Source organism: Lepisma saccharinum, chromosome 1, assembly GCF_977018435.1.
Source record: "Lepisma saccharinum chromosome 1, izLepSacc3.1, whole genome shotgun sequence".
Classification (NCBI taxonomy): Eukaryota; Metazoa; Arthropoda; class Insecta; order Zygentoma; family Lepismatidae; genus Lepisma; species Lepisma saccharinum.
This window is the reverse complement of record NC_139229.1, coordinates 223011633-223035098: the sequence shown is the minus strand read 5'-3', so window position 1 is coordinate 223035098 and position 23466 is coordinate 223011633. Positions and strand designations below refer to the sequence as shown.

At 38.1% G+C, this 23466-nt stretch overlaps 1 protein-coding gene across 2 annotated transcripts in view; it reads right to left on the bottom strand.

Annotated features, from left to right (window-relative positions):
* Sym (symplekin scaffold protein) overlaps positions 1-23466 on the bottom strand; it is a 175536-nt gene that overhangs the window by 41015 nt on the left and 111055 nt on the right. For both annotated transcript variants that reach the window (XM_083112238.1, XM_083112247.1), the window contains exons 14-15: positions 19825-20003; positions 15383-15543 (exon numbers count right to left, since the gene is read on the bottom strand). In XM_083112238.1, the coding sequence (XP_082968364.1) occupies positions 15383-15543; positions 19825-20003 (340 nt within the window). The remainder of the gene's footprint in view (positions 1-15382; positions 15544-19824; positions 20004-23466) is intronic.

Genomic DNA, 23466 nt, shown 5'->3' with positions numbered 1-23466 from the left:
CAAAATGCAGAGTTTCAATTAAATGAGTGTAGATCGGAGACTAATTGCCCTAGAGAGATGAGTGATATACCGTTGTACGCGGAATGAACCAGAGATTCAGACTATATGAAATTTATGCAAATTCGTCGTATATGTGGCGGGGGGAGGGGGCGAACTCTCAAAATTCCAAAATTTTGGAAAAAAAAATTTGGTTCCCCCACCCTCCTCCCAAGAAAAAAGTACATGACAGTGTCGACATGCACATGGAAATGATCGCTGACATGTAAGGAACACAAAAATATTTGCATTATTATCATATGACCAATGTAACTTGAGTTGTACCCCCAAAAGGAATGGTCGGCACCCTACTGATTCAAGCTTCAAAATGCAGCGGTACCTTGAAATGACTATAGCTCAGAAACTAAATGCCCTAGAGATATGAAAGATATACCGTTGTACGCAGAATGAATCACAGATTTAGACGATATATAATTTATGCACATTCGGCGTATATATGGAGGGGGAAAGGGGGGGGAAATCCCTGAAAATACTTTTTTAAAAATGGGGTTTACACCCCCCCCCCCGCCCCCCAAAAAAAGTATATGAAAAGTTCAAAATGCACATAGAAATTATCGCTGGCATGTAAGAAACAGAAAAATATTTGCATCATTGTCGTACGACCAATGTAACTTGAGTTGTACCCCCAATAGGAATGGCCACTGATTCAAGCTTCAAAATGCAGCGGTACCTTGAAATGACTATAGCTCAGAAACAAAATGCCCTAGAGATATGAAAGATATACCGTTGAACGCAGAATGAATCACAGATTCAGACGATATATAATTTATGCACATTCGGCGTACATATGGGGGGAAAGGGGGGAAATCCCCTCAAAAATACTTTTCTTAAAAAAACGTCAAAATGCACAAAATGCAAAATTTATGCAAATTTGGTGTATATATGGAGGGGGAAAGGAGAAAACCCCCAAAAATTATTTTAAAAAATTGTCACCACCCAAAAAATGTCCTCGCACTTGGGCACATAACGACACCTACGCACAACATTCACGGACGAAAAGCTAGAACGCAGTGAAAAATGAGCACCGATTCTTGCAGCTGCTTGAAATTCTATTTTTAGACAATGCAGGGTAACCCCTGTCGCAACTTGTGGACACTTGTGCTAAAAAAACAAAGGTTTCCTTCAGCGCGCTTCGAAATTCCATTCTCACAACGCAGATTCAGCAACGGAAAACTTTCATTTTGACATCGGATACTGATAAACAAGCTTCCTTCGAAAGCAGTTCACAGGCGGGAGTGAAAAGCATTGCTTTAGAACAACAAAGCCTGTCTTCCTTTGTTGGCAAAAATTTGACCTTGAAAAGAGACACAAAAGAGAAGTCCCTTTTCCCGCCATTCCCCCTCCATTTTCATGAAGACAAAAAAAAATGCAAAAAAACATTTCTGTTAAATACATGTGTTAGGAACAATATATAAAAAAAATCGAAATTCTAGCCAAAAATAGAAAAATTAAAACGTAAAAACTACGACCTTGGCACAGCATCTCGATCGAGACGCTTGGGACAGTGAGGGTTACATTTGGGTATCTCGATTGAGATGGTTGGGACAGTGAGGGTTACATTTGGGTATCTCGATTGAGATGCTTGGGACACAAAAGGTTAATATTGACACTGGTACCTGAACAACGTAGTAACATTAAGCTGCTTGGCGTGAAAAAGTGGTTTAAGCATGAACTGTAAGGCAGAGTTAAGAAAAGAAGCAATATGAGGATGAAAAGGTATCAAGAAAAGCATGAAATTAGACTAAAAGGGGAACTAATACCAATACCAAAATGGATTAATTTTTTAAAAAATCATGTTGTAAATCCCCCTGAAAAGATTTCCAGCATACAGGGTGCCTACAATTTTGTATAAACAAACTTTCCTGACTTTCCCAGGTTTTCCAGACCAAAAACCAAAACTTTCCAGACCAGTTCATTAGGGCAATTCACATATTTAAACATGTAAGAATGTCACTGCATTTTAGCTAACACCACACTTAGAACCCCACTTAATCAAGTTTTTAGAATATTCACTTCACACATTAAAATTAAAAATGAGAACAGGAACGAAACAGAAATTGAATGTTGAATAGGAGCATCAAGGGCAAGCTTCTGCGTAATACTTGCCATGTACGAGGTGATATGGTAAAGTTTTAATTATCATCCAGAAGTTTTTGAGCTATGAGAAATAAATTTTGCCAGTGTAATCACTGATCCTTGTGTGCATGATGGTGTAAAAATGTTCGAAGTATGTCGTTTACTTTTTTGACAGATGTCTGTAACCTGCAAGATGGAGAAGACTGAGGCTCACAGCATGATTAACTTCCTGCATTTGAAGGCATACGATGAACAGCAGATTCATGATGAAACAAAGGCTTTCTATGTTGATGATTACCTTTTAGGTTAAACTGTTTTGAGGTGAAAGAGTGATTGATTGATTGATTTGCTTTATTTTACTTCGCTTTTTGTGCCACTTTTGGCTAATTTGCAAAGATGGGATGAGTGATGATATGATGAATGGACACACACAAACATCCATGCCCAGGCTGGGATACGAACCTGGGACCCCTGGCTCCTTAGCGCGATGTGCTAACCACTCTGCCACTGCGGCCAGCTTAAGGTGAAAGAGAAATTTCCAAAGTGGCCACATGTCCCTCACAGACGAGCCAAGATTTGGAAGACCATCACTCACGGACGATGCAGCTCCAGTGAAGAAAGTGGAGGATCTCATCCGGAAGACCGATGAGTAACTCTCCACATGATCATGCATGCAACTCGTCTTAGTTACGGCAGCGTATGGAAAATTATTCACGACGAACACTACATGTCTAAGGCGTCAGGGTTCCACGGTCCGCCTCACTGACAATGCACCCACTCACTCATCTCAAGCTGGTGCTGTGGAAATCTTGCCACTTCCACCCAATTCTCCTGATCCTGCCCCAAGTGACTTTTTCTTGTTCCTTGAAATGAAAAATCCACTGCGGGATCGGCAATTCAACAACGCAAAATGTCATGCAAGTGTTGGAACACTGGTTTTCGACGGGATCTGAGGACTTCTACAGTGACGGCTTGCTGAAGGTCAAGAAATGCTGGGAGAAATGTGTGCATCTGCACAGTGAATATTTAGAGGACAGTGAATATGTAGAGATGTCTTAAGGACCACAACATGAAATAAACTTTCTGTTTCATTTAGTTCATGATGATAAAACTTTACGATACCCCTTGTATGGACTAATAGTAAACAAATACTTATTTTTCATGTAAATTGTAGCTTTCCTGGCAATGTGATTCGAACAGGTGTTCTTGGGTTACCAGCCAGGTTAAATCGGCGTTAGCTCCCAACGTTTCGAGCGCATACATAGCTCTCATCTACAGGAATTCACATTCCCTGAATAACCTAATGGCAATTTTACCTGACTGGTAACCAGAGAACACCTGTTTGAATCCTAATAATTGTAGCATAAATACATACATAATTATATAAAATGTATTAATCATAATATCAACCAAGTAGAACCCTAAAACTGCAAGAAGAAAGTGGTAAATGCCAATAGCCACTCACTGTAGTGCATTTCCACTTTAAAAAGGTTTAAAACATGACCCCTTTATTTAGAGTATTTAAAATGCAAACTGTACTCTAACTACGGGTAATACTAGGCATATCAAACTGAAGTATAGTTTGTCCACAACAAATATAACAAATCTTTCTTGTCCTTTTTTCTGTTTGTTTGAAAACCTTACTCCAAGTGAACTACTTTCAAAATGTTGACTTTCCAGAAACATGGTAAATTTCTCCAACAATTCTAGGATTTCCAGGTTCTCCAGACTGGTAGACACCCTGAAACCTTGAGAGCGAATTCAGTTTACCCAATGATATAAGAAGAGGACGGGGGAGGGAAGGACAATTAAGTTTGTGAACTCGCCACTGTTTAGCACTGAGGGCAGCACTATACAAGCAGCTCTGTAAGATTTTGTAACCTTGGTAGTTCAGTGTCTCACAGCAGTGTTCGCGTTGACGGGTGGTGGATTTGTGCTCAGTGATGTGCATTGTTGTTTGTTCATGTGTGTCATGAAAATGGTTGAGCTGGATTTAGAGCAAAGAACAAACATCAAATTTCTGGTGCAACTGGGCAAGAGTGGGAGTGAAATAAGGAAATGTTATTGCGGGTGTATGACGAGAATGCCATAAGGGAAGGCAACCAGTGACTGATGACGGAAGGGTAGGGCAGCCAGTAACGAGCCGAACGGACGAAAACATTGCCAAAAGTCATCAAATTGTGCATGCAAATTGGCGACTGACCATGAGATCCATAGCAGACCATGTGAACATTGATAGGGAAACTGTGCAGAAAATTTTAACTGAAGACCTTGGCAAGTGTACTAATTGAAAAAGTGATATGGGAACGACTGGAACTTTTCAAGACAATGCACCTGCGCACACGGCACTGCCTGTATGGGAGTCTTTGACCAGGGAACATATAACTTTGGTAGACCACCCTGCCATACTCACCTGACCTAGCCCCCAGTTACTTCTTTCTTAACCCGAAGATCAAACAAGGGGTGAAAGGAAGACATTTCGATGACAATGAGGACATTAAGGCTAATACGACGGTAGCTCTGAAGGCCATTCCAGAAAACAAGTTTCAAAATTGCTTCAAAGGTGAAGTAGGCGCTGGCATCAGTGTAAAGCTTTCCAAGGGGAGTACTTTGAAGGTGACCCCAGCGCTATTCAGCAATAAGGTATGTAGCATATTTTCCAGGATAAGTTTGCAAAACTTAATTGTCAGACCTCGTATATACAGAGCAAGGCCAGTGCTGCAGGCAGTGGATAGTGGCGTGCGTTGTTAACGCAAGACAGCTGACGTCCATGAGACAGTTTTTAATAAAGTGACTTTATCCTTTGAACTATTTTTCTTTCCGTTTTTAACCTTTTTACTTTATAATGTGATTTTATTGGAGGAGCCCTGAAGAAGGATCCAGCAACGAACCCGGAATGATGGTTTTTAACAAGAACCTTGAAAGCCACACGTCTGAATATATTATGGGGAGAAAACTTTCACTCACCGTTTCAACACATTTCAACTGAGTCTCTCACAAGAGCTGTGGCGGTATGTCTTGGCAAGTGCAGTTTAATTATACAGTTCTACTATGAATGTGAATACACTAACCATCTTAAAAAAATTGAAAAGATGAAAGAAAAGGAAAAGAATGGTGGGAAGAAATAAATAAATGGAGGAGAGTTGGATTTGAATGCAGATCCAACTGAAGAATGAAAAATAAATAAAGGGCAATGATGAAGGTTATAATCTGGTCCATTCCTACAAGATAAGACAAGCTGTTATGTCCTAATATTTATGACAAACAGAAATAAACATCTCAAGATTGGAACTTCATAATTAAATATATTCAAACTTGTAACAAGGTGGATTACATTTTTAAAACTTAAAATCATCCATAAGACACATAAACAAGATGCATAATCGTTGCTATGCACAGACTATGTACATTGGCCATAACTGCTAGGTTACCATATACAATAATACATTTTATAATATATATCAATCTTCTCCCCTTCCAGAGAAAACAAACTCATGAGGGGTAAAACACACTTGTCCTTTTTACTCTTTGCGATTTCCTTCTTCCCATTGAACTATGTCCTAGACCAAAACTATTCCCTTGCTTCTTAGACGAAGTAGTTCCTGGATCAAGATTATTTCCTCCCTTCGAAGATGAACTGGTTCCTGGACCAAGTCTGCTCACTTCCTTCGAATATGAACTACTTTCTTGCTTCGAAGACGAACTGTGAGCATTGTGTTCTTTACTGTCGCTTAGTTCCTGCCGATGCATTTCATTCCTAATTGGAGGACATAAATATGCTAGATATGCATTATCGTCATATTCCATACGTCTTTCTGACTGATTTGAATCTTCTCCCGTTTCATGAAGAATCTTTAAAAATGAATAGTGTACATTTCTCTAAAATGAATAGTGTACATATCTCTATCTGTAGACTCTCTCCAGAAATGATAACATCATCAATAATGCTGCAACTCTATCAATCCTGTTAAAATTGAATCAATTACCTGTTGGAAAAGCTGAGACGAAACATTTGTACCAAATGTTAAATGTTGCATTCTGTACAAGTGAGAATCATAAGTTAAACACAATATGTTTTGTGAGTCTGGATGCAAACTTATTTGTAAAAATGCTGAACGTAAATCAAGCCTGGTGTTGTGCTTTCCTATTTTAACTTTTTGTAAAATATCAGGAAAATATGGTAGAGGTTTGAAATCTGGTTTGAAAATTGACCGTTTTCGAGTAATCTACACATATACGTATAGAATCATTTGATTTCTTAACTGGCACAATAGGACTAGCCCATTCTGAATGTTCTATAGGAGCTATAATATTCTGCTTACACATATTACAGGAAACCCTCGTTAATACGAAGTTCAAGGGACCAAAAAATGTCAACTTCGTATTAAACGACTTCGAGTTATCCAAACTTTTCAAGATGGCGCCTGTTTTCAGGTGTAAATAAAGTAGAGTATAAATTACCCCCACAAAGGATGTTTTATACTTGGTGGTAGCTCAGAAAATAAGCTTTATATGTACTATATAATAATATTGTAAGTTTTAAAGAAAGTGTAAAAAATGTTACACAAAATGAGAACACGGAGCTTACGCGGACACAAAGATTCCAAGGAGACGGTTAACACCATTTATCCTGCCTAGTTATACAACCGGTTATGCACGGGATGCATGTTGTGGCAAAAAGTCTTTTAAAAAACGGTATTTTCTATTAATTGTGCAAAGTCGTTGCTCTTCCACAAAATTCTTACAATTTTAGTCCATAAGAAACCCGTTTGCACGGAGACCTACGGAAAGGAAAACAATCTCGTTTATTGCAAGAAGTGAAACTCGGAAGAATCTTGACAATAGTCCCACTGGCGCGAGCAAGAGACGGGAGATAATCGGACAGAATGAATATTGGATGTTATGTGCGTTCACTAGAACATTGTCCGTTACAGGTTTAACTGGTAAGAGAAGATTCTCTTGGGAGAGAACACAACCTTTCCCTGGCACAAAACAAAACAAAAAAAAATCGGGGCTGTACATTTCGTTCTGGTTCGGCTGTCTAAAACACATTCTTTGCTTCAGTTAACTTCATATTCGCCACCCCCCCCCCCTCCCCCTTTGCAGGGATCAGTTCAAACTCTTCTTCAACTTGCATTGTAATCCACTGAAAAAGTAAACACACAACTTGCGATCTGTTTGAACCGAATGTGTATCCTAGGACACATTAAACAGTGCCGCACTCGATAATCACTCTGGTTTGGATCCCACTTTAAACTGTATATTTAGTCCCGCTTAGCTCACCAACATAAAATGAACTAAAAACAAGCTTTACGAAACTTGCGTATTTTGAGATTGATCGACAATTTATTGTAGGTTTCAGGAGTATTCTGGAGGTCAAACACTCGCTCCGCCTATTCCTACATTGAGCATTGCGGTTGTTTTTTTTGTTGTTTTTTTAACAGCAGCAGGCTAATGGTTCTGAAGAAAAGCAGGAATTATATGGCTTTGCAAGATCCAAAACAATGAAGCTTATTCCTTGGCACTGGATGAGTCATTGCAGTTATCAGCAAGGGACAGCTTTCCAGATGCTAGACTAAACACTGGCGTCAGCTGCAGCATAAACACAATGAGAACGGCTGGAAGTTAGAGCAGCAGGTGGCAGAAGGGAAATCATCGGCATTTTATAATGCAGTTGTCGAAGACCTAACTTTTATCAGCAGTGTGAAAAAGAAAAATCATCCTTGCATTACCTTTTACCATGCAACAGACAATAATACGGATATTTCCTATCCAGACAGCTGCATTCAAACAAGAAAGAGGGACCTGAATTCTGCAATTATCACATTACCATGCACACCAGTGGCGGATAATAAAACACTGTTTTGGCAAATTTTATGACCGGCACAGTTCACAGTTGGGAAACTGGAGTTGCAACATACGTAAGATCGACGTCAACTTTTGCGGGAAACCTAGAGACAACGCATTAAGTGGGTTGACGATATTTAGTTGGCCTATGCGGCTTTGATTATCTGTAACAGTTTTCCTTTTTTTATGAAGTTCTACAGGGTACAAAGAACATGCTTTTAATGAAAGCGGTTACCGGAAGTTGTCGGCTACCAGGCCAAAAGTTGCTCGCTCACGGGAAATTGCTGTATCTCGAGCTCAGAGCTAGACAGATGGGTGAGACTTCCAGGTGCCACGCATCTTGTATTTTGGAACATTCCTGCGATCTTATTTCACATTTCTCATCTAGCACTGGTGAATATTTCCAAGGTGGCGCATTCTGCGGGGAAAGAGCTTGACCTGCCATGCACATTGACAAAGAATGTCAATGTCCAGCAGACATTTCGGGCTGCTTCCCTCGAGTTGTCAGCAGCTCTTAGGTCAAGGAAACATGTCAAGGTCAAGTTAAAATAACGTCCAAGCTCTCTCCACATTCGATCTTCTCTTGTCGACTTACGCAGGTGTCTACTTCGAATTAAGCAAAACCAGTTTTGCGGTATTAAAAATTATCCGTATTTCGATTTATCCATACTGAAATACATTATAAATCCTATCTTATCGGCTGGGGAATGGGAAGAACTTCGGATTAAAGGGAACTTCGTATTAACCAATATCGTATTAACGAGGTTTTCCTGTATCTATTTCTTGTTTTATTTGATCTCGTAATGAATATGCTATTCTGTACGTTTTCCTGAACACAGACCTGCCGTTCTTCTGTAAAGGTATTGATACCTTGAAATCTTTAATAGGTGTACTAATATCCTCATTAAAAACTTCTGCAAAAGATGTCAGCAATTGTGAACGACAGTCTTCAATGTTCATTTGTTCTAAATTACTTGAATTATCTACCTCGGCTTTACGTTTGTTCTGAATCATGGGTCTGCTATTTTGCCCTTGCACATTTGATGTTCGTGAACATTCACCCATTCCATCAAGCTTCTGTTGATGTACCTTTGGAGTATCCATTAAGCCTGAACGCTGAATTTTCAAACAAGCATCTGGTAGCAAATCTTTTGATTCTAGACCTAAGCAAGCATGTGTAGAATCTTCCTTTTGAAAGTAATCAGTTTCAGGAAACTCATTTAGACGTTTGCTGCGCCAATCACCAAATAATATGTTCATTCCAGCTCTACCAATTAATATATTTGTATTGATCTTGATCTTTTTATTTAAGGCTGATTTCGAGCAGTCGGCCTCACGACAAATGTTTGAAAAATGTTCGTTTATTTTATCTACGTCTCGTATATCAGAGGGTATTTCATTATTAGTAGTTTTACTATATACTCCCCATGCCTTGAGTTTGCTCCACAGGTCTTTGTTGTTTTCATTAGATCCTAGGTGATGGTTAAAGAATGCTTTTTTCTCTTGTCGTTGCACCGTAGTTGTAAAGTTTCTTAGTTCCTTGTAATGTTCCCAGTTGTTGTTTGTCTTTTCGCGTTTATATTTTAATAAAGCTCTGTCGCGGAGTTTCATGAGTAATTTCGTGTTTTCGGATATCCACGGAACACTTTTATGCTTAACCGGTTTAGTGTGGAGAGGTGCATGTTTGTCAAAAAGGTGGATAATATTGGTAGATGTATACTGTACCTTATCTTCGATGTTGTCGTAGCTGTTAATTTGTGCCCAATCAATTTTTGCAGCATCATCTTCAAATTTCTCCTTATTGAATTTTGAGAAATTACGGTATGTGACATAATGTTTTTCTCTTTTCAGTTTTTCAATGGCAAGGGTGACACTTACCATGCAGTGATCTGAGTTTCCGATAGGTACGGTTACATTTGATGAACGTACAATGGCAGGGTCATCTGTTATTACGACATCCAGGAGTGATTCGCTATTTTCCGTTATTCTAGTCGGTTTATTGATAATTTGCGTAAGGCCGACAGAATTAAGAATTGATCGAAAGTATTTTGTCTCCGGTTTGTGGTCATCTGAACGAATTTGAATCTTCAGGAAAGAAACCAGCTGGTGTCAGATTTAATGGGAAACATAAATGGGTTTCGTTTTTGTTTTCTATTACTACTGAGATTGCGATTTTCATATTTACATGTTTTGCACTTGCGTTTTACTTTTATTGTGTATAGGGAATGAATTGTGTTTGTGTTTATAATGTGTTATAGTTGTGATGTGTTTGTGTGTGTCTTGTGTAGTAGTTGTGCTGTCTAATGTGTTTGTGTTCGTCTTGTGTAGTAATTGTGCTGTCTAATGTGTTTGTGTTTGTGTTTGTCTTGTGTAGTAGTTCCTCCATTCATATTGGGGGTTAGGCGTAGAGCTGACAACTCTGCACTGTAAAAAGCCATGTCAAGAATCAGCAATATAAGGCCATGGATGTTCCCAAGGTAAAATATTCCGGAGGTAAAATAGTCCCGCGTTCGGATCTCCGGGTGGGGACTACTTTGGGAGGTCCCTGGACTAAGGATAATATCTACATTAGGAATAAGGATATTAAATTAGGCACCTGGAATGTTCTGAGCCTTTACTGGCCTGGGGCATTTCAGTGTACAGTTAATGAGATAGTGAAGTATAAATTAGATGTAGTAGCTGTCCAGGAAGTTAGGTGGCCAGGAGAAGGGAATTGTAAAACTAAAAATTATACTTTTTTCTATGGTGGTACTGAAAATCATAATTTTGGAACAGGCTTTTTCATAAATAATAGAATTATCTCAGCTCTTAAAACAGTAGAATTTATTAATGATAGGATATCATATGCAGTTTTACAGGGTAGGTGGTGTAAAATTATTTTAATAAACATACATGCACCAACGGAAGATAAAGATGATAATACTAAAGATGATTTTTATGCAGAGTTAGAACAGGTCTTTGATAAATTTTCTCAGTATGATATGAAAATTCTGTTAGGTGACTGTAATGCACAGATTGGCAAAGAAGAGACATTTAAACCCACGATTGGTAAAGAAAGTCTTCATGAATTAAGTAATGATAATGGTATAAGATTGATTACTTTTGCAACCTCAAAGAATTTAATTGTGAAAAGTACCACTTTTAAACATAAAGATATCCATAAATATACCTGGTCTTCTCCAGATGGTAAAACTCATAATCAGATAGATCATATTCTCATTGATAAGAGAAGGCATACTAGTATAATTGACGTTCGTACACATAGAGGTGCTGACTGTGCCAGTGACCATTATTTAGTAATTGCTAAATTAAGAGAAAGACTCTCAGTGATAAATCATAAGCAACAAAATCTAAAAGTTATAAAATTTGATACAGGAAAGTTTACTGATGAAAGAATTAAGAAAGATTACCAAATTAAACTGTCAAATAGATTTGATGTTTTGCAGGATTTAAATGATGATGAAAATATAAATGAAACAGACGTAAATAAGAATTGGGAGCACATACGTAATGCAATAGAATCAGCAGCTAAAGAAAGTATAGGATACCATAAACCGAGAAAAAGTAAGCCATGGTTTGATAATGAATGTCATAATCTAATAGAAATAAGAAATCAGGCTAGACTTAGGTGGTTAAATAACTCTGATGATACAAAACTAAACAATTATAATAGAATAAAGCGAGAAGTTAACCGCACGTTTAGAAGTAAAAAAAGAGATTACTTGAAAAGCAAAATTAACGAAATTGAAACAAACAGCAAAAATAAGAATATCAGAGATTTATATAAAGGTGTAAATGAGTTTAGAAAGGGGTGGCAACCTAAAGTAAACTTGATAAAAGATAAAGACGGTGATTTTCTAGCTGACCCAAGCGATATTCTAAATAGATGGAAGAACTACTTTAATGACCTTTTAAATGTCCATGTAGGAGATAAATCAGAAGTGAATGAAGTCCACACACCAGAACCTTTAGTTCCAGAACCTAATTTGACTGAAGTTAAAGATGCTATTAAAAGGCTAAAGAATAACAAAGCACCTGGCATTGATTTAATACCAGCTGAGTTAATTAAATATGGTGGAAATTCATTAATATGTCAAATTCATAAATTAATTTGTTTAATATGGAATAAAGAAGAAATCCCTCAACAGTGGAAAGAATCCATAATTGTTCCTGTGTTTAAAAAAGGTGATAAAATGAACTGCAATAATTACCGTGGAATTTATCTACTCTCAACAACATATAAAATATTATCTAACATTCTTTTAACAAGACTAACCCCATATGCTAATGAAATTATAGGTGATTATCAATGTGGATTTAAACGCAACAGATCAACTACAGATCAAATTTTTCACATCAGACAGACACTTGAAAAAAAGTGGGAATATAATCAAAATGTCCATCAGCTATTCATTGATTTCAAAAAAGCATATGATTCGGTCAAAAGAGATAAATTATATAATATATTAGTAGAGTTTGGAATACCTAAGAAGCTTGTTAGTATGATAAAAATATGCACCAGTGAAACAGAAAGTAAAATTCGTGTGGGTATTAATATGTCTGACAAATTTACAATTCATGATGGGTTAAAACAAGGAGATGCATTATCTCCATTGCTCTTTAATTTTGCCTTAGAATATGCTGTTAGGAAGGTAAACGAAACTAAAGAAGGACTAAAATTAAATGGTGTGACTCAGTTGTTAGCATATGCAGATGATGTAGACTTACTGGGGGATGATGTGAATACAATTAAGAATAATGCTAAAATATTTTTCAAAACTGCTAAAGAGATAGGTTTGGAAGTTAACAAAGAGAAAACTAAATATATGCTTACAGGGCGAAACCAAGTGTTAGGTAATAATCAAAATCTAATTATTGATAACAACTCTTTTGAAACAGTTTCCAAATTGAAATACTTAGGAGTAATATTAACAAATGAAAATTATATTAAAGAGGAAATAAAAAGTAGGCTTAAGTCAGGAAATGCATGTTACTTCTCTCTTCATAAACTTTTGTCTTCTCGTTTAATATCTAAGAAACTAAAAGTTAAAATATACAAAACAGTAATTTTGCCTGTAGTATTATATGGGTGTGAAACTTGGCCCCTTACATTGAAAGAGGAACATAAATTGAGGTAAAAAAGGTAAAGTGCTCCCCTGTGCTTAGCACCACGCCATGAAGGCGTATAGGGGGTGTGGGGGTAACGCCCCACACTTTCTTGATCCGGTCGTGAGTGGGGGTGATGTGATCAGCATCACGCCCCTGACCGCCTTTACCCCCCAGGGTTTCCCCCAGGTACCCATGTTATTCGACGCTGGGTGGGCGCCGGGGCCGCTTCCATCGTTAGAAAAGTTCCCGGATTTGAACCGGCCGGGGATCGAACCCGGGACCTTGAGCATGGTAGTCAGACGCGTTACCGACTGAGCCACCGCGGCCAAAATAAATTGAGAGTATTTGAAAATAAGATCCTTAGGAAAATATTTGGACCTAAAAGGGATGAGGAGACAGGTGAGTGGAGAAGGTTACATAATTTAGAACTACATAATTTGTATTCATGTCCAGACATTATTAGAATAATTAAATCAAGAAGACTTAGGTGGGCAGGCCATGTGGCACGAATGGGAGAGGAAAGAGGAGTTTACAGGATTCTTGTTGGGAAACCTGATGGTAAGAGACCAGTAGGAAGGCCAAGACGAAGATGGAGGGACAACGTGGAGATGGACCTAAGGGAAATCGGTAGGGATGGAAAAGAGTATATAGATCTTGCTTAAGAAAGATAGGGACAGATGGAAGGCCTGTGTTGCTGCAGCCATGAACCTTCGGGTTTAAGAAGGCTAGAGAGTTAGTTAGTTAGTTAGTATTGATCTTGTCTCCAACAACAAAAGGCATCATGTACATTTTGCCATGATAGTAAAGTTGTAAGTTTAATTGTCCTAATAAACACAATCTGTCACCTGATATCGACGTATATGAATTCAATAACGGACTCAGTGTGAAGTTGCCTATAAGATTAGTTAACAAATCTTTGGAAATGAAATTAGCAAAACTACCAGAATCGACAATAGCTTCTAACGGTTGTCTTGTATTATAATATTAATGTACAAAGGTAAACATTCATTTTGCAATGAAATTTTATCAGGTGCATGTTGCAAATTAGAAATAGATCCCTTTGTATGCCTTTGTATGCATTATGTGTTTCGAATCTTGATTCTCTTGTATCTTGTTGATTCTTTGAAAAATGAGATTTAGCAAACTAATTGTTTGTACTGAATCTACGTGAGCCTTGTAACTGTTTACTTGCACCTACCAAAAATGCATTTTGGTTCACTTTATTTTTATTTGTGTGTATTATCTCATGTTGGAGTACCCGACCCTGTGGCCGAGTGGTTAGCACATCGCGCTGCGACGCCAAGGGTCCCGGGTTCGAATCCCGGTCGGGCTTGGTTGTTTGTGAATGTCCATTCATCAATTTCATCATTTCATCACTCATCCCCATCTTCGCAAATTAGCCAAGAGGCACAAAACGCGAAGTAAAATAAACTAAATCAATCAATCAATCAATCATGTTGGAGTACATCACAAACCTTTTGACATGTGCTGGGCATGTCTGACAGTAATCTATCTTTTAGTATACTGCCGGGTAGTCCGAACACAAGTTTTTCTCTAATTCGTCTGTTGTAAACTCACAAGTTATTGCAGCAACTATTAAACGATTTATGTACGATGTAGCTGTCTCACCTTGATCTTGCTTTATTTGCATAAAAGCAAATTGTTGAATCCATTTATTAACTTGTGGTGGATATATTTTTCTCAATGTAGCAAAGAGTTCCTTCAAGGTGCAATCTTGTGGATCCTTTGGACTTAATCTGTGTTCCAGCTCTTGATATGGTAAACTACCGATTACAGAAATGAGAGTAAATACTCGTTTCTTTTCCTGTATATCGTTGGCCTCAATAAAAGCTTTGAATCTTCTAATATACGAATTTATATCCTAGCTTGGGTCATAAGCCTCAAATGTGTTTTTCCATACTGGCTCACTTAGACTTAGTTAATACAATTCTACTTACAGTAGTAATTATTTATCTTCTTTAATCCTCGTCGCTATTTTGTTATGTCCTAATATTTATAACATAAACAGAAATAAACATCTCAAGATTGGAACTTCATAATTAAATATATTCAAACTTGTAACAAGGTGGATTACATTTTTAAAACTTAAAATCATCCATAAGACACAAACAAGATGCATAATCATTGCTATGCACAGACTATGTACATTGGCCATAACTGCTAGCTTACCATATACAATAATACATTTTATAATATATATCACAAGCTAAGAAGTTAATAATATTAAAACTTTTCTTATAAAATGTTTGTAAGTTACCATGAATATACCTACCTCCTTTACTACTATTGGATTTAATTTGATTAATTTTGGAAGAGCTGCAATCACTTCTTTCTTCGTAAGGCCATTCAAAACAGGAATGAGAAATCTCACATCTGATACTCTCTTCTGGTACAGGTCCCGTACTCTATTCACCAACTCCATACTGGGTGGAACTGCAAAGAACAATGTAGCATATGTAATCCAATAATTAGCCAAATGAAGCAATTAACAATTTTACATTTCTTAGTTTGTTTATTAAAAAGTTAAAATGTGTGTTTCGCAACTGAGGCTGTTTGTTGTGAGCCTCAAGCATGCAGTTCCCGGGAGAGTCACATAAAGTGGGGTTGCCCTCGGGGATAAAAACGAAAAAAAAAATTACACTGTGAGATAAAAAGGAAAAAAACAAAAACAAAACAAGAGTCCAAAAATGTTAAAACTGCAGGACGACGATGATATGAAGGATGAGATAGTGTTGAGCATAAGGGTGAATGTTATTGTACGAGGGTTGTTTGGAAAGTTCCAGGAATGACCGAGAGATGAGTGTAGTTGTTAGGAACGACGCATGCCAGTGGAATACCTCACCCTTCAAGGAAACATGTGCACAATATTGCCCGAATATCTTCCTTGATTTTGTGTCGAGAGGCAGGAACAGCAGAGCAGGTGCGAGTGTTGAGCACTCTGTGGTGATAAACTACTTCGTGTAAAAATAAATAAAAATGAGAGAGATTCAAGCCGATATGAAGAACACTTTAGGGAACTCTGGTCCTTCATTTGCCACTGTGTCAAAGTGGACTACCGAGTGTAAACGTGGCCGTGACAGCTTAGAAGTTGACTTGTGTAGCAGAAGGCCAAAATCAGCGATGACGACAGAAATGATTGAAAAGGTCCATGATATGGTGTTGGAGGACCATCGTCTGAAGGTGCGTGAAATTGCTGAAACTATAGGCATCTCAGGTAAATGGGTGTTTCATATTGGATGGAAGAAAAAAATGTCTGTAACATGGGTCTGTTGACAGTCGATTAGAAGCAAATGCGGATGCTAGTGTCCAATGAATGTCTGGCCCATTTTAAGAAGAAGCAAACCAATATTGTGCACAGATTCATAACTACAGATGAAACGTTGACACACTACTACACGCCAGAGACAAAAGAACAATCAAAACAGTAGAAGCATAGCGATTCACACCACCAAAGAAAGCGAAGGCAGTCAAAGCACAGGGAAGCATCATGGTGTCGATTTTTTTAATGCGAAGGGCATCCTGTAGATAGATTATCTCCCAACTGGATCCACAATAATAGATAGTTCTATGCTAACCTTCTCGACCAACTGGACATAAATATTCATGCAAAAACATGGGAATTAAAGGAGAAGAAAATCATCATGCATCAGAATAAATGCCTGGCCACTCAGTGTGTTGTTGCAATGGCAAAAATCGACAAATTGAAGTATGATTTGCTGCCAGATGCTGCTTATTCGCTTGACCTGGCACCCTCAGACTTTCATCTCTTCCCACAGCTTACAAAATTTCTCGGAGGAAAGTTATTTTCATCACATGAAGACGTGAAAGTGGCAGTGAAAAATTATTTTGCAAGCCTTGAGGAATTGCATTTTGTGATGGGGATCATGGCACTGGAACATTGCTGGATGAAGTGCATTGCTCTCAAGGAAGACTATGTAGAAAAATAAAAACAATTTCAACAGATAATTGTGTTTTTTTCCTTCGTCATTCTTAGAAGTTTTCAAATGACTCTCGTATCTAAAGGTATCACTTTGGCGGTAGCATTCTAATATACTCACAATTCATTTTCCTGTTTCTTGATTACAATCGATTCTGCCACCTGTCTAATTCTGCCACCTGTCTAGTAGCTTTATCAGGCATGTACTGGCACCCACAACAGGACAGTCTGTGCCTGATGAAGCTTCCTGAAGAAACTGTACATGGATTAGAGGGATGAATGCCGTTCTGTTACATGGAGGGAGGAAAATTCACTTAGATGAAAAGCAGTGTTACATGATCAATTATACCTTTTCACATGGGAACATGTAATTCTACGCCTGAAGAAATCAGTTGATTTGGGGTTAAAGAAGTCATCAAGCCAAGATTGAGCAGCACTTTTGTTATTAAAGCAGTTTCCTCGAAGATTGTTGGATTGAGAGTGGAAAAGGTGGAAATCCAACGATGAAAGATCAGGCAAATAAGGTGGATGTGGAATAACCTACCAGTGGAGTGCATTATCGTGTCACAGCAGCACTCGATACAAGAGAAAGAAAGAGACAGTCTTCCTGGTTGTTTGTCTTGAATTGCAGCCACGAAGGATCTGAGTTGTTGGCAATATATGTCAGCAGTGATGGTAACATTTCTGGGAAGCAATTTGTAGTACACATCATCTTCTTGGTCCCACCAGATGCATAACACTATTTTCTGTGGATGGGGAGTTGCTTTTTCACTTTCTAATGTTGGCATAGAAGCACTGTTTCTTGTAACTGGAAACAATCCTGGACAGGAATTATCGATATTGTTCCTGAGCTAACCAATGTTGAGCAAGCAAAGAAGCACAAATGGTCACCTGCTGAGATTTTTTTTTTCCCACTTAAAGTATGCAGTATCCGAACACTCAATTTCTGAACCCTGCTCATCACAGTTCACACTTGCCAATTCTCGGGTTGACTGACATGGTTCATTGTGGATTAAAGCTTTTACACCATTCCAAAGCTGTAACCACCCAGTTTATTCTGTAGTAGAAGAAACCAAGATCAAAATTATGTTATGGATTTGCAGCTTTCATGAAGTTACTTTCTATTATTTCTCATCGAACAACACATCCCATGTGATGGGAAGTGCATGCTCGAATTCTGACAGAATGGCGCCATTTTTCTCGGGGTCGCAAAATGTATTGTTACAAAGTGAAAAATCATGGAAAATGACCACTTCACTTTCATGGTGTGTTTTTTTTTTCTTAAATAATATTAGTACTAAATAAATCCAACCTGACAATTTGTATTTTCGCCTGTTGATATATATGCAGTAACATAGTGACAACATGCATGGTTTCATATTGTCTGTCTGAATTATTCTACAGGGTGGCTCAATAAGTCACTTAACACCCTCAGTACAAGGCCAATGCGGCATGGAATTTGAAATTGGCGATGACCAATCGTTATCTGGCCAAGGGGGAACCACATTGACGCCACCCACATGGTCGGCGGCCATCTTGATGTCCGCCATCTTGAATTCAACTTCAGAATTTTAAATGGGAAGGGGGTCGTGCGACATATCAAAATGGGCTAGAATTTCACGAGAAATGCAATGGTGAAGGTTTTTTCGACGTATCTTTAACCAGTAAAAAGTTATGACTGAATTCTTGTACCAATTTGCTCCTTTTAGAGGTGTTAGAAAAATGCCTTAAAATTTGTTTAGCGCTTCGGTAATGCATCGATATCAAAGTGACGTCTATGGAGAGACGTTCGCATGCCATTGCACATTATTTTAATCGGATACATCCATGAAGAGCTGTGCATTATGAATGGTTGTCGCGAACAATTTACAGTGTGACGCTTCCATTGAATTAAAAGTCCTTCACAGTGACAAGGCTAATGTTTATGTTCATAAGGAAGTTCATAAACAGAATATTCGATGATTTTTATCTGATAACCCATTTTCGACAGATCAAAGCTGAATGGTTAGTGTTGGTAAGTTAATGGTGTGGCGTGCTGTGTGGAACACGATTGGTTAGTCAATTTTCCATCAACGGAACCTTAAATGCTTAGGGCTACTTGGATTTGTTAAATAAACAGTTTTTTTCATCCTTGCTTATGGAAGAAGGTACTTTTTACAGAGTTTTTTCAATAGGGAAGAACACCAGAACACTTATGGGAACGTTATGAACCAGTTTTTGTCCAAAGTTAGTTATCAGATGACAAGGGTCACATATTCTGTTTATAAACTTCCTTATGAACATAAAAATTAGCCTTGTCACTGTGAAGGACTTTTAATTCAATGGAAGCGTCACACTGTAAATTGTTCGCGACAACCATTCATAATGCACAGCTCTTCATGGATGTATCCGATTAAAATAATGTGCAATGGCATGCAAACGTCTCTAGCCCATTTTGATATGTCGCACGACCCCCTTCCCATTTAAAATTCTGAAGTTGAATTCAAGATGGCGGACATCAAGATGGCCACCGACTGTGTGGGTGGCGTCAATGTGGTTCCCCCTTGGCCTGATAACAATTGGTCATCACCATTTCCATGTTGCGCGCTGCAGTGGCCTTGTACTGGGGGTGTTAAGTGACTTATTGAGCCACCCTGTATGCATAACACGAACCACAGTTTTGGGGAGCTAAAATTTTGGGTGAGCATTATACATGAGTAAATACGGTACTGTTCATACTAACAGAGAAATATCAGCTCCATTATATTTTTAATTAAAAATTTAACTTTTGGCATTACCTTTGTCCGTGAGGATGTGAATAATCCGCGTCACCAATGTTTCAGCACCTTTGGGAAAGTTCTCCACGAGCAACATTAGCTGTGGTGAGTCTATGCCCATTCCTCGAACAGGTTGCTCCAGCACACGGAGTATAGTTCGCTTCACATCTGCTGCAGTTTGTACATACACTTGTGCCAGCCTATAATGTAAAAAAGGAATATGTAAAAATATACTTTCCTCTAACTCAGATATGACAAATTAATCTTTGACCTTAGTACAGTCAACGAAGTTAGTAGTAAGGTGTGTTTTAAACAGCGTATATTGATACACTTGTAGGTTCAATTGTATCTTCTGCAAATATGCTGTATAGAGATACAAACTGCTGGAGTACTAAGTGAGGTGAGGGTACAAGTGCATTAATGTTGGAATTTCCTTAGAAAAAAATGCATTTTATAAAAATAATGCTCAAGAATTATGTAACTATAATAATAAAAACATTAGAAAATAACATAATACTACCATATTTCAAAGAATAATTGTTGCAGATTTTATGCCAAAAAAGTGGGGTGCAACCACTGTGTAAAGCTTTCTTGAAAAAGAAAAAAAAATTGTACCAGTACTTCAAAATCATTTATTATTATTACTAAACTGTGTTTGGTGCAAGATTAGGATGCACAAAATACTCATACATATATACACATAAAAATTGAATAGTCCAAATTGACGCACATAATTTCTTCATGACAGTTTAGCCAACATTTTTCCGGTCTGAAAGCAAAGTGCTACCGACTTGTGCACTATAGTCGAAATATTACACTTGAGAAAATTTGTTAGTGTATCCAAGTATGGATTTCTGTGTCTGATTGATTGATTGAGTTGGTGTTTTAAGTCCACTTTATGCATAATAAGGCTAATTGGGACTGGACCTACAGTTCTTTTTTTGGTTCCGTGCGACTTACTCACTATCATATATAAGCATAAATTCGAAATTAGTTAATTTACTTACGTTCTGGGTGCTTTTCGATCAATGCATGGTTCAAATTGATGAGTTGTTGACGGTAGCGAACGGCATTTACTGTTTCACCTGGTTTCAGAAGCTCATGGTACACCACATCCTTATGATCCCACCAAATGCACAGCATTGTCTTCCTTCCGAAGCGATACGGTTTTGCAGTCGATGTTGAAGGTTGTCCTGGGTCAACCCATAACTTCTTGCATTTTGGGTTCTCGAAGTGGATCCATTTTTCGTCCCCAGTCACTATCCGATGCAAGAAAGACTTTCTTTCATGCCGAGAAAGCAACACTTCACACACCGTTTTTAGCTTTTCCATTTGTCTGTTGTTCAGATGATGTGGGACCCATTTTCCTGCCTTCTGGATCTTTCCCATGGCATGAAGATGATGAGATATGGTTTGGCGACCAACAATTAACTTCTCTGCCAGTTGTTGTTACGTTTGCGTATCGTCTTCGTCCAACAGTGCTTGCAATTCGGCATCTTGGGATTTTTTCGGCTGGCCCGGGCGATCTTTGTCTTTCAAGTCGAAATCACCACTTATGAATCGGCGAAACCAACACAGATACGCGTCTTGCGTTATGACATTGTCATTGTACATTTCCACAAGGATACGATGGCTTTCACTCACGTTTTTCTTTTGATTGAACAAGAAAAGCAGGACGTGCCGCAGATGTTCCTTATTTGATTTGAAGGTCAACATGTTTTCCAAACAAACCCAATATCACAATCACTCGCACTCGGTTGCATATCCATGGCATTTTGACAGGTACTGTCCTGGCAACACACTGACGTAACAGTTGAGACTGTGCACCAACCCTTGCTTCCAGCGCCATCCAGCGACGAAATTAAGAATTATTAACCGGCACACCTGGTAGTCATTAGTCATCCTAACATTCAACCTGTCCATACATATACCTTGATCCTTTCTAAATGACGAAGCTTTACGTATGCACGTAATAGTTGACTTTATGACCTGAAGAAGGGGGCAGTTGCCACCGAAACGTCGTCTACGACAACTATATACTCACTTTATGTAAGTAAATTAACTAATTTCGAATTTATGCTTATATTGGGCCTACAGTCTAAAGTGGAATCTGAACCACTATGTGCCTCCACCGGGTATCGAACCTGAGACCCCTTGATTACAAGACAACAACGCTACAACTGTGCCATCGGGGAGGCCTCTTCTGTGTCTGAAGGCTGTGCATCACTTTCATTGGTTTTGTTATCTGATGCGCAGATGTAACAATAACGAGGTGAAAGCCTACAAACTAACTTTGGACCAAAAAAATAGTCTGACGATTATGTGGTGAAATATGATAATTATAGAATTATTAAATATTAGGTAGCACAATTATCACCAATTTTACTGATAAAGAAGTGTGTCGGTATTGCCCATAAATATAGAACTGGCAGTACACAAATTAGGGTTAGATCGATATGAAATTTTGGCCAATACCAATAATTAAATGTACTGATAGCTGATAATTTACTGACCCAATATAAAATTTCATTGGCCTTCTTAATAAATGTTGTTACCAGATGAACCAAACTTTTACAATGGAAGGAAGCTGCATATTTCGACATTAACAAAAAAAAGTACGGAATGGAGATTATTTGTTCATGTCCATAAAAATTATAACAAAATGGCACAATATTGCACTAAATATGAAGATATTTATAGATATATTGGACCAGTAAAATTATCGATAATTTACTGATTAACTGATATATCTATATTGTTGTTGGTTTGGTGTTTTAAGTCCACTTTATGCACAGTAAGACTAATCGGGACTGGACCTACAGTTTGAAGTGGAACACGAACCACTATGTGCCTCCACTAGGTAATGAACCCAGGACCTCCTTGATTACAAGGTGAAGTCGATACCACTACGCCATCAGAGAGGCCTCAATATCTCTATATTGGCCGATACAGCTAGACTACCAATTAATCTGACATCCTCAATACAAATTAATACAAAACAGCATCCTGATTTCATTTACACATTGGACGCACAACATGAGACCTGAAGAAATAAAACATATACAGCAGAAACCCAATTCTATATTTTCTAGTACCCTAATATATATACATAAAAAAAAAAATACTACAAGAAACAAAAAGTGTGAAACCACAAGGACTAACTATTTATTGGTGCAATAGATTTGGATGCACATAATATATTGAGAACAATTTTAACATGGGGGAAAAGTAATATATGAAATCCTGAAAAAAATTCCATTCCCTTCACAGCACCATTCTTTGGTTCCACATTTCCCCACTCCTTTCACCATTTTTTGTTTCCACACACATTTCCCCACTCTTGGGGGAGGATGACTGCTATGCAAGTGCTGATGGTTATAGACGTAACAGCATAGCAACATAGTTGCTAGTTGCTGTGTGATTTTTACGCACACAGCTGGAAAATGGAAAGTATATGTATAAAAGTTTGGATAATTGTAAATGCTCTTGCCTAGGTTGCCTTTTGCCCAGTAGCCATGGAAGCCAACGGTGGTTGGGGATGGGCTGTTTGTCGGAGGTATAAATACCAGGTTCCGACTTATTATGGGCTCTCAGATCTCAGAAAGTTGTCATCGCTCAAAAACTCCATCAGTTGCTGACTCTCAGATACTCCGATACAAGGCC